This window comes from Petaurus breviceps, unplaced genomic scaffold, assembly GCF_028583685.1.
Source record: "Petaurus breviceps papuanus isolate PSGF00001 unplaced genomic scaffold, PetGlider_PUasm1.0 100, whole genome shotgun sequence".
NCBI lineage: Eukaryota > Metazoa > Chordata > Mammalia > Diprotodontia > Petauridae > Petaurus > Petaurus breviceps.
Window position 1 is genome coordinate 4178371 of NW_027185573.1, and position 16921 is coordinate 4195291.

General features: G+C 37.5%; 1 protein-coding gene across 1 annotated transcript in view; it reads left to right on the top strand.

The window, feature by feature from the left end:
* LOC138163341 (glycosyltransferase 1 domain-containing protein 1-like) overlaps window positions 1-16921 on the top strand; it is a 107379-nt gene that overhangs the window by 15695 nt on the left and 74763 nt on the right. The window contains exons 2-4 of the mRNA XM_069091105.1: window positions 1052-1200; window positions 7412-7517; window positions 15363-15414. Coding sequence (XP_068947206.1) covers window positions 1052-1200; window positions 7412-7517; window positions 15363-15414 — 307 coding nt within the window. The remainder of the gene's footprint in view (window positions 1-1051; window positions 1201-7411; window positions 7518-15362; window positions 15415-16921) is intronic.

Consider the following 16921-nt stretch of genomic DNA (forward strand, 5'->3'; position numbering starts at 1 on the left):
AACTTTTCAGAATATATTGGCAGAGAGTAGGGGAATGGGATAGTGTAGGACAGAGGAGAGACTAGACATAGGAGACTATGAATAGTAACACAAGCATTGTGTTATTGTCATTAATATTAATTATCATGATTACTAGTAATAGAAGCACAAAGGTTTCAACTAGGGCAGTAGCAGTGGAATAAAACCATTTACAGTTATCCCTTCCACATTGCAACTTTTCCCATCATGATTTCAATATATCATTGGTCATCATAAGAAATTAAATGGGAATTTTGTGGAAGCCGCAGATGATACAGAAAAAGTTTAGAAACTCAGAAATTCATAAAATATAGTATAGTATTGTATAATATCAACATATTTTATCTTTTAAAATCATAATAATTTCAACTTCTTCTCTGGTATGAAGAGAGGGCCAAACATTTTTAAGGAATTAGTTTGAGGTGGGTAAGATAAAGACTTCATTTTTGGTGATAGCAACTTTGAGGTACAACCAGGTGAGAGGATGGTCCTAAAGTGGAGTGGATAGGACAAAGGTCATGTCATGAGATTTAGATGTGGGAATGATCAACATGGAGGTGACAGCTGCAACCATAAGAATTGATGAGCTCTCCAAAGGAAGAGGGTTCGGAAAGAAAGAAGAACCTGTGGACTCCCACAGTTAAAGGGCAAGAGGGAGTCGGCAAAGTAGATGGTAAATTTATGTGTCAAATGTCATGGTGACAAATGGAGGAGTGTTGTGTGCCCACTAAGCCATAGAGAGCTAGTGCTGTGCTCTGTCATCCTTGGTGCCTGTGGAGGGGGAGCAAAGACACAGCCATAGACATCAGGCAGCCTAGGGGTGGGGGGTAAAATGGCATTCACAATAGCCATTTGGCTTTTCTCTGGGAGAACATCTGTTTTAAGCCAAATTACTCAAAAAGGTCAACTCAGGAACCAAGAATTATTAAGGAAAATCTATTTTGGCTAAAGTATTAATCATAACAGCTAGCCTGTAGCATATTAATGTTTGTTTTCTGCCTCTTTTTCTTTTCTGGGCATTTTCTCGATGAAGGGATCACCTAGAAGCCGTAGGTCACACATGTATTCTGAGAGACGCCCTTGATTTTGAAAGCTCCTCGGCAGTAACCAGCCTAATTGGCACTGAGAAGTGTGAGGCAGCCCTGGCCCTTCATCTGTATAGAGGAGGCAGACTTTTGCAAGGTAACTTCTTTCTGTTTAATAGTAAGAACTTTGAGAAACCAATAGCAGCAAACACACGCCCTGTGACAAATGAAACATTGACGTTAAACATGCATCCAAATGGAATTATTTCATTTATCCAGGTCTGCAAGTGGGGTTGGAGGGGATAACACATTATTCTTTCTAATAAATATGGTTATTCTTTTTTTTTTTAAACCTTTGTGGGGAGGGTCATTGGACAAAGGATATTGGAAAGCCTAGCAAGCTCCTAATAAATGATATGGTCAAAGATAATGCCAAAGCATATGTACCTACAAATTTACAGAACTTTTTATTATAAGCTTAAAACTCCAAACAAAGACAAATATCTAAATAAACATGCAAAATAAGGAGAAGAATTTCAGTGTATTTTTAAATGAAGTACTTCTACTATATTGAAAGAGTTCTATGGAAGGCTTTCAACAGATATGCTGTTTTCAAGGCCAGATGTAGCAAGCAAGGCTAAAAAGACAACAGCTGAAGAGAAATAGAAGATGAAAAAGTTTTTGTTTCTTAGTTTTTAAAATTTTTATATTTAATAATGACTTGCTTTTTTTTCTTTTTTAAGCAATCGGGGTTAAGTAACTTGCTCAAGGTTACACGGCCAGTTATTTCTGGGTGTGGTGCAGAGTATCTGAGCCCGGATTTGATCCAGGTCATTCCGACACTGGAGCCGGTGCTCTTACTCGCTGAGCCACCTGGCCGCCCCTAAGCAATTGGGGTTAAGTAACTTGCTCAAGGGTACATGGCCAGGTGTTTCTGGGTGGGTGCTAAGTGTCTGAGCCTGGGATTCGATCTCTAGGTCATCCCAACACTGGAGCCGGTGCTCTTACTTGCTGTGCTACTTGGCTGTCCCTTGACTTGCTTTTTTCATGCCTGAAAGAAATAAAACTGGATGGTTGTCATTTGTTAGTAAAATTCCAGGAGATAGCCTGTCATTTTGTCCACAGCACTCAGCACAGTAGGCCTAAGTTTTTGCAAGCAAAACGTGTCTAGTCTCTAAAATTTCATGCATCATTGATAATGAGAACTTTATGTATTTGCTTTCTTTTTATTTTAACATTCTTTCTTCAGGTTGTCTTGGTCATTGGGCTGTTTCTATTTTGAGAGGACTTTGAAATATACAGAGCCCAATTCTAATAGGCACAGGGGATAGAGTGTCAGGCATGGAGTCAGGAAGACCTGGGTTCAGATCTAGCCTCAGACACTTAGTAGGTGTGTGACCCTGGACAAGTCACTTAAACTTAGCTTGCCTCAGTTTCCTCAGCTGTAAAATGGGGATAATAATAACTGTATACCACTTAGCATAGTGCCTGGCACATTATTGTTGTTGTATATTGAGTTGTCTGACTCTTTGTGACCCCATGGTGTTTTCTTGGCAAAGATACTGGCGTGGTTTGCCATTTCCTTACCCAGTGTGTCCTCATTTTACAGATGAATAACTGAGGCAAATGGGGTTAAGTGACTTGCCCAGGGTCACACAGCTAAGTATCTGAGGCTGTTTTTTTTTAACTCAGATATTCTTGATTCCAGGACCTGTGCACTTGTTTCTTTCTTTTTTCTTCCAATACCAAGTTCTTTTGCTTCAGCCCTGACATCACTGGTTTTCTGTAAATGAAGAGAATAATGATAAAGGCAGTTCCCCATGATAGAACACTTTGTAATTTACAAAGCATTTTCGTCACAGCCACCCTACGAAGTGGCATCATCACAATTTCGCAGAAGAAAAAACCAGCCTAGGGAGGTGATGTCTGACTTCAAGGCTAGTGCACATTCTAAACCCAAATCCCTCAGCCCTTTCTCAGAGTGGCCAGTATAAGGCCTTAGCCTCATTTCCCACTCTACAGAAATTCTTTCAAAGAATATTATTGGAACACATGACTATCAAATACAACGACTAAAGCAAGTGAAATACCCTTTATGACCTTGAGTAAATTACTTCCCTTCGCTGAACCTCAATTTCCTCATATGTAAAATTATGGAGTTTGACTGAGTGACCTGTAAGGTACCTTCCAGCTGGAAATGCTTGATCCTATGCTTTTATAAGAAGTCACTAATTGGAAAATCTCATGAGAGCTGTTGGCACACCCATTAGCCCTATTTGCCTTTTATTCACTCCAACCTTTTTCTCTTTGGTGGATTTAAAAAAAATTCTATGTTGCTAAGGGTGAACTAGGTGGGACATAGGCTAATGGAAAGAATAGAGTAAAAAACTTGGGTTTAGCTCCTGGCCCTATCACTTTAATTGTCTTGTAACTCTGGGCAAATTATTTTCCCCTTCCAAGGTTCTTTTCTGTTATCTATAAAGTGGTGACGTCAATCCCTGCAGTATCTGATGGGAGCTTTTGTGGAAGGAGCATTTTGTAAATGTTAAAGTCCAATATAAATGGGACCTACCATTACCTTTATTGTTTGTGACCTTTATTTGATGAGGAAACTAGGGTTGCAACAGAGAGTAAGTGATTTTCTCATTCACATGACCAGTGACGAAACAGGACCCCAGTGATCTTTTGTTTTGTTACACCATCTCTGTTTATGTAATAAAACACTAGAGATGCAGTGCGTGTGTATGCACATGCATGTGCACATGTGTGTGTGTTTGTGTGCATGTGTGTGCACGTGCGTGTGCACATGCTAATACACAGTCAGTAGTGGCAGAGTTAGGACTCAATCCCAGATCTCTTGGCTCAGATAATAATGTTTTTTCCATTAGACCATGCCCTGATAACCTCATAGATAGTTGTGAGTCAATCAGTCAATAAGCTTTTATTATATATCTACTGTTTGCTGACCTTTGATTTTTCACATCCAACTGCCTCAGACTTCTCAAACTGTATGTCCAGTAAGCTGACATCTTAAATTCAACATGTTCAAAAGAGATCTTGTTATCTTTCCCCCTGTCACCCCTTCCCTTCTTCCCTATTACTGTCAGAGGTAAAACCCTCCACCCAGTCCTTCAGACTTGCAACCCACATGTCATTCTTCACTCCTCATTCTCTCCCACACTTTCCCCAGCTCCATTCTGTCAGTTGCCAAATCCTCTAAACTGTACATTCTACTTTTTTTTCTTTTTGGAGGGGGGAAGGCAGGGCAGTTGGGGTTGTGACTTGCCCAAGGTCACACAGTTAGTAAGTGTTAAATGTCTGAGGCTGGATTTGAACTCAGGTCCTCCTGACTCTAGAGCCAGTGCTCTATTCACTGCACCACCTAGCTGCCCCTGTATATTCTACTTTCATAACATCTCTCATATATGCTGTTTCTCTACTGACTCCACAGCCATCATGAATCAGGTTCATGCCTGGACTATTGCAGTAGTCTGCTGGGTGGTCTGCCTGCCCCAAGTCTGTCTCCTCTTCAGTCCAAACAAAACTATATCTCGCACCCATTAGAATGAAGCTCCTTGAGGGCAGGACCCTGTTTTTACCTTTCTTTTCTAGATTTTAAGGCTCACAGAAACCACTGGAGTTTACTGAGTAAGTGAGTATATGAAACTTGGACTGGAATGGGGAGAGACTTGCAGTAGGGGAATCAGCTAGGCAATACTGAAGTATCCCAGGAAAAAGGTGATGGAAGCCTGAACTAACAGAAACAACAAAACAAAATACGGGAATTTGTGGTTTACAATATACAAATGCATTCCCAGGTAAAAATACAAACAGTTAAAAGCAAAATATAAAAAGCCTAGAACAGATAAAAGGCAGCTATGACAATGCATGTGTGTTTAGCTGCTCTCCCTCCCCCAATCCCACCAAGCCCACATAGAAGCCTGGGTCTCTAGTGTGTATTTACACACACATGCACACACGTATGTTTGGTGGGGCAGGAACCAGAGTGTGCAGACTTTTTTTAGAAATGATTTCTTGCTCCTCTTGCTTTACCTCTTGCTTTTAAAATTTACACCGTAAGGTCATAGATCTTGAGCTAGATGGAAAAGTTGTTATAGTCCATTCAGTCCAAACCTCTCATTTGGAAGATGAATTACATCAGCCTTAGGGAGATAGGTAGTAAGGGACAAAGCAATTTGAACCCAGGCTCTCTGAATCAAAAGCAAGTTCTTTTCCCAGCATCACACAGTAGTAGTTACAGGATTGTCCAAGAGGTTCCTTGATCCATTATTTTTTTTTTTAACTATCAGTCCAGTTGAAGAGACAGCTTCAAATTTCAGGATATGGTTAGCTCTCCTGCCTTTAGATTTATATGCCCAAATTAAAAACATTTAGACTTAAGTTTGACTTGTCCCAAAGTTCCCTTAACCAATGAAACAGTTTTGAATTGAATGATGCATTTTGTTGGTCAAACACACAGAATATAAAATGAAATTTTAAGTGAAAACTTAGGTTTCAAAGTGAAACAATGCTATTTTGAGTTTGGTGGTCTAACATTTTTTGGTTTGAAAACAGAGACTTTCATCCATATTTTCAGATCAAGACATGATTGATGCTCACGGTCTTAATATTATACAGGCAGGCCCCATCTTGGCCATTGAACGTGTTCTTTTGTATGCATTTTTTTTCCCCACAGATATAGCATGTTGGTGTGCCCACAACCATGCAACAGGTGTAGTATGGCATAGGTGGGAAAATGCATTCCAAGTTCCAGGTGTCCAGACTTCTTTATGAAGTCTTCCCTAATCTTTATCCAATTCCACAGTTGGCCTTCTGCTTCCTTCTCTAAAAATTATTTGTGTAATCCTTTTCTGTATGTACTTTATACCACCCACCTCCAATTCAAATGTAAATTTTTGGGGGTCAGGGATTCTTTGCTTTTTGTCTTATTATTTCTTTTTTATTAATTTTTTAAAAAAGCAATCAGGGTTAAGTAACTTGCTCAAGGTTACACAGCCAGTTATTTTTGTGTGGGTGCTGAGTATGTGAGGCCGGAACCTATCCCAGGTCTCCCGACACTGTGTCCAGCACTGTTACTCACTGCGCCACCTGGCCGCCCCTTAGCAATTGGGGTTAAGTAACTTGCTCAAGGTTACACGGCCAGTTATTTTTGTGTGGGTGCTGAGTATGTGAGGCCAGAACCAATCCCAGGTCTCCCGACTCTGGGGCCGGCACTGTTACTCACTGTGCCACCTGGCCGCCCCTTTTGTCTTATTATTTCCGGAGGTTGTCAGTGCCTTGCACATGACAGACACATGATAAATGTTTTTTTTTAATTGATTTAAATTCATTTGGCATACACCAATATTATCTCTATGGTGGTTGGGTGTGATCGAAAGGATGGTCTTATGGATTTAAATCCACATCTTGTGGATTAAATAGTTTTCTTTGGACAGGCCTGGAAACTAATATCTATTTATAACATTGTTTCTATGACAAATTGCCTTTTTATGTTCTTGTTAGAGATAGCAAATATTTCCCCTAATAGCATCTTTGGAGAAACTTGAGAGAGACTGGATGGGACCTGGGAATAGATCCTTCTGGTCAACCATAAATAATCTGTTATATTCAGAGAAGGTACCTATCTAATTAAAAAATAAGTAAATAAAACACAACAAATTAAACAAAAAAAAAGCTAAAATGAATTAAAAGACTTCTTACAACTTCATGACTTAGAATGGATTTTGATTAAAAAGGCCTTATAGAATCATATTGGGATATATTTGTGTAGACTTCATCATTGAATAGCAATTGTTTTCTGTTCTGGTCAGAAACTCTGAGGGTCTTCCCTTTTCAGATTGATATCTTTTTGCTTAGTAAATCGAACCATCTTTTGTCTCAATTTTTATTCAACCCTCAGTCATTGAATGGGAGTGGCCTCCAACAAACTGAGACCTGGGAAAGGCCTTAATTTAGAAAGACCAAGGTCTGCCACTGCCGTGGCCAGTTGTCTTGACCTGTGTCTTGCCACTGGACTTCAGTGACTCTCGAGGAGAGAGTGAAACTGATCACTTTGCACAGCTCTGCCTCACTTAAATCCAACTCACACACGAGTGAAGACATCACCCTCATGATGTCATTGGTCCTCTTTGAGAACAACAGACAAACAGCTTATGACATTTAAGGGGAAAGAGCTAGAGTCAGTCTTAGTTGACCAGTTCTCTTATTCAGACATGTAGGTAGTAGTACCTTTTTTAACTAAGAAAGTAAAGGTGACTTTGGATGATAAATGATAAAAGCATCATTTTTAAACATCTTTGCTTTTTTTTGGCAGTGGTTTACTATTTAAAATTACTATTACTTTACAGATCAAAGAATACCTTTTGGAATCATCTTTGGAGGAACAGATATAAACGAAGATATTAACCATGAAGAAAAGGAGCCTATAATGGGGATTATTCTAGAAGAAGCCAGGTAATTTTTAGAAAATTAGTTATGAGGGTAGTTGGTATAGTGGAGAGAGTGCTGGACTGAGTTCAAATCCTCCCTCTGATACTTAATTGGCTTAATCAGTTTTCCTTTCTATCCTTTTTTCCTTATCTTAAAAATAGGAATCATATTAACTCTGTAATATTTCCAACAGTTATTATAAAGATTGAATTAGATAATGTGCCTAAAGTATTTTATAAGCCTAACAATAGAATGGTAAGCTATTATTATTCCAATATCTTGCACATGATAGGAACGTAATAACTTGTTTGTTAAATTGAATTAGACTGTATCAACACAAACAAGCTAGCTTTTTTATTATTTATTAAAATAAAACAGCAATACAAACAACTGTATTTAGTCACATTGACTAGATACCTTATAACTCATTAGAATTTTCCTTTCAACTATTTGTTTTGGCATTTTGTAGAAACAGCCCATGAGCAGGTTGATTTCTTGGAATACTTCTTTACCTAGAAAAATTACCTTTACCATGATTGACTATTGAACTCAATTAGGATGTATTTATTCATACTGCTCTTTAGATCATGAAGAATATATGATTCCTGCCCTGCCCCCTGGTAGTTCACAATAGGGAAAGAATAGTTGTTTTCCTGTGTTTTGGTTATTTTATTCATTACATTATATATCCCCGAAAACCACATCATCTCTCTGATTCCCATGCATCTGGATCTTTGGGTCCTCTAAATCACTTTAGTTAGAGTCTGGTAGTAATATTTTCAGGCTTTGGTGTAGGCCCCCTCCCCACCTGTCACTGGTCTACCTCTGCAACAGACACAGGACCAGGAGTGAGAGGTGTGAATGTGTCACTAAAAAAGACTTATGAAGACCTGATAGCCTGATGGAAATGTTGACTGTCCTAATCTTTAAATAGTTCACCTTTAGTTTGAAGACCGTAAAGCACCTGAATTCCTATTGTACCTTGTACAAAGAGGAAAAAAAAATCATTTAGGGTCATAGATTTAGAGCTGATGGAACCTTAATCCCATAAATCTAGTTCAGTCTTCTAGTTATACTGATAAAGAGACCCAGAAATTAAATGACTTACTCAGGATCCCAGAGACAGTAAGTCAAAGAACAAGGATTTGAATCTAGGACTTCAGACTCCCAAGCCAATGATCTTTCTCCAATGTTTAATGTTACTTTCCTGTGTTATAGTAGTTGTTGGTCTTGTCCCCTAAAGCTAGTGTTATTAAATGTGCTACAGGCTTTAAATGAGCTAATTTCTTGGAAATATGTTCCAAGGAATTAAAACTAAGATTGGGTCTTTAAAAAATCTTTGCAAAGTTATTTTGCAGCTCTGTAGGCATCTGAGACATTTTAGAGTAATTAATTTACAAATTGCAGGATACTTTATTCTCATAGTTCTGCTCTTATACTTGAGAATAATTAGTTTGATATCATTTATAATGTATAATCTCATAGAGAAAAAGTCATTCTCTTCCCTAGAAACAGTATTGAATGAATTCCTCCTGTAGTATTATCACTAGTATTATTCATTGCATAGTTATTAAAACAAACATTGATTTTTCCCCTGTATTGATTGTAGGCTAGTATGTAGGAACATTGCCTGAATCATAGTTTACTTGTCTAGCATAATATACCACAGAATTCCATAAAAACAAAATATTGAACTGTGTCTAGCTTTATAATGAGTGCTTTAGTTTTAATCAAATTCCCTCAAACGTTGGCTGTTTTCCTGTAAGGTGTACTTTCTTTTTTTTGTAGCATTTGGTGAACTTTAGAGCAAGTGATTTTCTGCTTGCTTAGGTGAAGTATTGTGAGTATAATGGCAAAAACTGGGCAGTGGAGAGACCTATGTGATGATAACAGTGAGACAGACAGAAAGAGACAGAGAGAGAGTGAGACAGAGATAGAGAGAGAATGAAAGAAATTACAAGGGCACTTATTTTTTTCAAGAAACCAGTAAAAATAAAATGAAAATGCTCCCAAAGAAATAAATTTGTTTTAAATTCTCAAAAAAAAAATTAAAGCTCACTAAAAGCATAACAAACAAGCACCTTTCTTCCTTCCCTTCCTCTTCCTCCCCTCCTACCTCCCCCCCAAAAAATGGCATGAAACAATAGAAAATAAGAGAAACAAGGGGAAAGCCACCAGGATAAGGACATAACCATCTTTATTTTATTATTTTTGGCACTACATGGTGTTGTAGAAAGAACAGCGTATTAGGGGCCAGAAGTCATGGATTTAAGTTTGACTTTGGTGTTTATTTTGTAGTCTCCCATTTTTCTGGGAAGGCATTTCCATACTTACAACCTCAAAGGGTCCCTTCCTGCTGTAAGATGCTAGGACTATTAGAATGTTTCTAGGATTAGGGTTACAAATAATGCAAGCAATGATATTATGTTCAAATGGGTAACACACATTTTATGGGAAAAACCCAGATCAGAAATTTTGAGGAGATGCTAAAATTTGGCATAATGGAAAATAGTGTAGAGACTTTGTAAAAATCAATTAATACCACCAACAGCAGAATTAATATAGTAGAAGATAAAATGGCAGACAATACTATTGAAAATTAAAAAAAATAAAGAATTTAGGCAAAAATGATCAGGAAGCAATTAATTATAGTTATGGATTTGGAAAAGAGATTAGAAGAATCCTCAGAATTCCTAGAGTATCTGAAATGACTGAAGAAGAAAAGAATTTGATAGATACATTTCATGAAATTGTTCAAGACAGTTTCCCAGAACTATCAGAAGGCAGCAATATTCCACAGATAAAAAAAGAATTCATAGAATCCCAGGGATGGATTATTAACTCAAGTCTTATTATTGTGAGTTCTCAGGATTAAAATCCAGCCTCCCCTGCTGTCTCTTCCCAAAACAAGTTTTTTTAAGTTCCAAAAAGGAAGTCACTTTCAAAAACATCAATTAGGATTGCCCAAGCTTTTTTTTTCTTTTCTTTTTCCTTCAGTCACCAGAAATGACTGAAGAAATTGGGCAGTGACTATACAAAATTCAAAACATGAATCTTGATCCTAAAACTTAATTTTGCATCAAATCTAAAAAGCCAGGAAAACCTCAAAAGAATTCATGGGAAAACAAATATAATTCAGTTAGCTATAGAAGCCCCAAAAGGCAAGTACTTTGGAGCATGAACATGAATACTTTACAACTGTGATTGCCTAGATGTTATATATATATATATATATATATATATATACATATATATATGATATATTTATATATGTCATATGTAGATGTTATATAGTTTTATATATAATATTGAATATATCTACAATCAATCATTTATGTGTGTGTGTATGTGTTTAGGACTCCTTCTTTGACTATTTTCCCAAATCATTTATGCAGTATTGGAATTAATAATTCTTTAAATGTTTGGTAGGGTTCACTTGGAATCCATCTGGTATTGGGGATTTTTTTATCATAATTTTGATCTTGTCAGCACTCTTATATCATTAGGGCTCTAGCACTCTAGCCTAAGGAATTCACCTCTACCCAGTCAATGAACAGTGAACAATGGTAGAGTAAGAATTCTCTGGTAAGAGTTCCACCTAGATAAGATGGTCTGGATGGGGTGAATTCTTTGGGTAAGTTTAGACTGTCCTTGAGAGGCTGGGCTTTTAATGAGGGGAAGTGGGTCCAGGAGAAAAAAAAAAGCTCCTTGGGTCCTGTATATAAAACTGGTCATTAATATAATAAGAAAATAATCATTTTTCTCACATTTAATATTTCTACTTTTTGCATTTGATTGTGAGGTTTTTATGCTTTAATACACGGTAAATTTTTTTGTAGGTGCCATATGCCACTGAGAAAAAGGTATATTACTTTCTTTCATCATCCACTTTTCTTCAGAGGTCTATTTTATATAACTTTTCTAAAATTCTGTTTACCTCCTTCTTTCTTATTTCTTTTGTGGTTAGATTTATCTAGTTCTGAAAGGGGAAAGTTGAAGTCCCCCACTAATATACTTTTATTATCTGTTTCCTCCTGTAACTCATTTAACTTCTCCTTTAGAAATTTAGATGCATTTGGTATATATATGTTTATTACTTAATTTTCTGTGGTACCTTTTAGGGAGATGTAGTTTCTTTCCTTATCTCTTTTAATTAGATCTATTTTTGCTTTTGCTTTGTCTGAGATCACAATTGCTTTTCCCTGCTTTTTTTTTTATTTCTGCTGAAACATAATAGATTCTTCCCTAACCTCTTCTTTTTACTTTGTATCTTTCTCTATTTGAACTACTTTAGATTGGACCACCATAGGTCCTTGCCCAACCTCCACTTAATGTCTGTATTTTGGACCCTCCTGGCTTAGAGTAAATGTCTATGGTTGCTGTTTCTCTTTGGAACAGCAACCCTGAGGGTCTTCCCCTCCCAGCTTGATTTTTTTTTCTAAGTAAAGGGGTCATGCCTTGCTTGACTCACTTCTTAAAGAGGCCTATTCACTGAATGGGTGTTACCTCACTCTAAGTGAGTACATGAAAAGACCTTAGCCTAAAAGGGCCACAGTGTCCCATTGCATTCTGAGTCATTTCTAGTCATCCTGATGAATAGCTGGTCACTGGATCCAGATAGCTCTGGAGGAGAAAGTGAGGCTGGTGGCCTTGCACAGCCCTCCCTCACTTAAATCCAAGTCAGTTGCAATTCATGTCATCATTTCCCTGATGCCACAGTCCTCTTTGAAAACAAAGAACAAACACAACAACAAAGTATGTCTCTGTGTATGTGTATGTGTATGTACATATGTTATATATAGTTATATTGTTAGGTAAATTACTGAATGATAGATACTATTGGTTAAAGCTCCTATATTGGGGAGGGGTGAAGTTTTAGAGATGAGAATTCTAGAAAATGCCATAGTGTTATAGAGATATTTAGTTTAAAATGTTTTAAAAGAATGGAATCCAACAATCTCCAGGAAGCATGATATTGAAAGAGGATAGGAAAGTTTAAAATTTTACAGTTAGCCCCAGAAAATATGGAATTCTTTGGAAGACAGCAAAGTCAAAATCAAAACAGAAGGTACTGAGAGATAAACAAGGAAATCACACTTTAAAAACACAAATGAAAAGGAATGAGTATCAGTTTTGGGTACATATAGACCAAATAATTTAGTGGTTGAATTTATAGAGGAGATACTTGTAATTTTGCAAAAAAAGAAATAAATGGAAAATAAGTGAGATTTTAGCACCTCACTATCAGAATATGGGTCATAAAAAAGTATTGGACTTGAGTATTGAACAAACCAGGTTTAATAACTACACATATACACATATAAAGGCAGAGAGAGAGAGAGAGAGAGAGAGAGAGAGAGAGAGAGAGAGAGAGAGAAAGAGATAGAGAGAGAGAGAGAGAATGAGAGAGCAAACAGTGGGAAAACGAGAGAATGCACATTTTTGTTCCAAGTATATAGGGACTTTAACTATGAAATGTTTTATTCTTCGTCATAGCTAAGTCATAATTAAAGTCATAAAAGCAGAAAATTTAAATGTTCTATTTTCAGCCAAATATGTTAGTATCATTAAGGGTTCTGTATACATGTTGAGGGCTGGTGATTTTCTCAGGTATAGGTACTCCCACCATCAAGGCAGATCCAAACCCACTTATAACTTATCCTCTTAGGGACTTGGGGAGGCAGAGGGGAGAGTCTTTGTTGACTTACTAAGAGACAAGTTTTGAACTAAGGCTTTTCTAGCTTCCAGAGTACTCTATCTCCTTTGCTATGCTGTCCCAATCATTCATAATAGTGACTAAATGAAATCAGATCTATTTGATCATTAAAACACATAAGCCCTATATAAAGACAATTTTAAACCAATTTTGACAGAAAGAAATTAACAGTTAGAGGTGTTTCCCCCACCAGTGGCCAGATGGAGCCAATATTATAAAAGTGCCCATACTTTTTAATTGATATAGATTCAATGCAATTCCTGATTTTGGAAGAAGTAGACAACACCTCAGAGTAAGACTGTATTTAATGGTAAATAATCCCATGATGCTACATAGTAGCCTTTTATTTTTGGATAAATTCACTTCCTTGGAAAATTGTTTCCTAGAGGAAAATCTACCTTCAAAATGTGTAATTAAATTTAGTGAGCACCTACTGTGCCCCAAGCACCATAGGGATAAATATTTTCATAAACATGAAAAGAAAACTCATTTGTCATTCAGAAATGAAAGCATTGATGCCATCAAGGATCTTAGCATTCTTATTGGAAGAAACAACTGGCATAAGATAGATAAATTTAAAATATACCCAAAGTACATACAAGGTGATTTTGGGGAGGGGAAGGAGCACTAGGGATTCTGTAGTATAGTGTGTAGCAGCAAGCACTCTAGCATACCCAGCATGGCTGCTAGCACAGGTTCTTAGATCTGCTTTTCTAAAGGAAAGCAACTCAACAATCTTGCTTTAATCAAATATATGCCATTTACCTAGTTCAGGGGGAAAAGGTCACTACCGTGAATGTCAGAAAATTCAAACAGAGGTTACAAGTGGACAACAAATACAGACAGAGAAACATCAGCAGACAGGCTTCCAGCTATCTGACTATTACATCCATCCCTAGTCAGTTACCAGAGAGGGAAGCACCAACATCTGGGTTTTCAAGGCTGAGGGGCTCAATGGCTGCCTAGAGTCTCATCTGGTCAAATCACACAACTCCTCTCACAGTGAGCCCCAAAACAAAACCTCACATCAGGGTTTATATAGCCTTCTCCTGGGTCAGAGAATGTCACAACCGTCTTGACCCACTGCCCAATCACAAAGTAACAAGGTGTGGGCGTTCCTGAAAAACAAGCTTCCCACCACAGGCTCCATGTGACCACATTCAGCCTATTAGGGGTCAGAGTATATTTTCAAATCAGTGAAGGTTCTCAGAGTCACTTAAGCCTATCAAAGGGCCAAGGGGCAGGGAAGATCTTCAGATTCCCATTCACATAACAGAGTGGAGGTGAAGAAATCAGGAAAAACCTCTATAGGAAGCAGCACTCAATTTGAGGCAAGGTCAGAAGGAAAAGTGAGGGCAGTGGGGAGGTGACCATTGTAGGCATGGGGGACAGTCTATGCAAAGGTACGGAGGTGAGAGATATAATATTATACATGAGAAATAGCAGGCAGGCAATTTTGTTTGGAATTTAGATTATGCAAGAGGGAGTAGTGTGGAGTTAACCTGGAAAGATAAGTTAGAAGCAGACCATAAAGGGCCTTCAGTGCTCAACAGAATCTGTTATCCTACACTAAATGTAATAGGGAGATGAAAACTTTGAGCAGATGAGTGATGTGGTCAGACTTGTGTTTTAGGAGTGTCAATTTGACTGCTCTGTGGAAGGTAGAATGGAGAGGGGGAGAGGCTGGAGGCAGGCATTTCAGTGAGGAGGGCAGTGCCATAAGTGATAGGCCATAAGTGATAAGGGCCCACAACTTGCCACTAGTTTGAAAAAAAAATCAGCAGTCCTATATTTTCTTAAGTATTTAATGATTGGTTATAGGCCTTAATTACTCCTTTCCTCCTCAGTCTTATTCTGTGGCATTTGCCTAGGTCCTACATCAGAATATCTGGCAAAGGCAGAAATAGTAAGAGATATTTGCACCCTTGGGTGTCTCTTTTTTCTCTCTGGCAAAACTCTTTTGAAGGAGTTTGATGGGGGAAAAAAATTGAACCTCCCTCTTTATGACCATGAAGTAATACTTTCAAGAAAATAGTAAGCATTTTGGTCAGCTTCTGGCTTTTTCTCATACTTTGCTCCAAAAAGCTTATTTTGTAGTCATATGGAAAGGTATTCATAGTAATTGACTCTACCATTTTTGTCCCTTTTCTTAGATTTGCAGTGGCTTTTACAGAATCAATGAAGGAAATGGCACTAAACAAATGGGTATGTTTTAATTTTTTTATCACTATTTATAATTGTACAAGTGGAATCTTGGACAAAGTGAAAATAAATATATTGGAAGGGAATCCCATTTGGATATGGAAATTTTGCCTACTACTACTGATTATAACAGAGTATAGAGTATTTTGTTTTTCACTTATTAATGTTTTTCTTTTGTGTAGCTACTTTGAACCTTCTTGGATTTTTTCCAGTGGTAAAAATAACCAACCCTTCAAGGCAAACATTAACCTTTTTCTCTCTCTTTTTTGCTTGGCTGACTCAAGGTCCATAATATACATTGGCTTCATATCCACTGATAGCAACACTTTTGGCAAGTAGATGTCCTTTTCCAAAGCCAGACCATTTAAAACAAGTAGAATTCAGCTGAAAAAGTGGTTTCACCTTAAGTTAAATTCTGTATGGACTTTGGGATTCAGTATTTCACAATTGGGAGGCCCTCAGAATATATCTAATTTGAAACATGCTTTAAAAGCAGTTTTCACTGTTAACATTTCTGACAAATATCCATGCAGCTTATGCTAGAACACCCTGATGAAGGAGAAACTTCTCCTTTATTACCTTCTAAGGTAGTTCAGTCCACTTTGGGACCACTCTAATTGTTAGGAGGTTTTTCCTGATGGTCAGACCTTAATTTACATTCTGGTAACTTCCACCTCTGTCTTCCTGGTTCTTCATTCTGAGACCAGACAAAACAAATTTAATCGCTCTTCCACTACCCTTTGATTATTTAGAGAATGCTATTCTATCTGTTCTGAATCTTTTTTCCCAGGCCAGACAAGCCGGTTCCTTCATCTGTTCCCACAGGACACAAACTTGGGGCTTTCACCATCCTGATAGTCTTTCTCTAAATTCTCCCATGAAAAACTTGATAGTTTCACTCTATATTTTTATGTTCTAGTAGTTGTTGCAGGTGCAACATTTCATTTTAATGAAATCCATTTTCAGTTTCCACTTTTTTCCTAATCATGATCAAGAATGCAGTACGAAAATTGTTTTAAAATCAAAGAACAAGACGGACCCCAGAATTGAACCTTTACCATCTAGACTGTGGGCCTAGTCCACATCTTTGCATTCTTGCAATGCCTTGCACATATATTTTGATAAAGATGCTATTTTAGGAGGATTAATTTTGCAGAATTGTTTAAAATGGATGGAAGGAGAGAGAGACTTTTGGCAGCAAGACCAGTTGAGAGGCACAGCTCTTGTCTCAGCATGAGAAGCTTAATGCGATTGGGAAAAGCACAGATTTCAAAGAATTGGTTACCCTTCAGATATGGGAAGATGAGAGAGAGGCGGAAGAGGCACTAATTGTGAGGTTTTGAAATTGAGTGATTAAGCAAGAAGTGATACCACTAATAGAAATAGAGAAGCTAGTAGGAGGAACTGAGTTTTTTTTTCCTTTCCTTTTCCTTTTCCTTTCCCTTTCCCTTTCCCCTTTCCCCTCCTTTCCTTTCCTTTCCTTTCCTTTCCTTTCCTTTCCTTTCCTTTC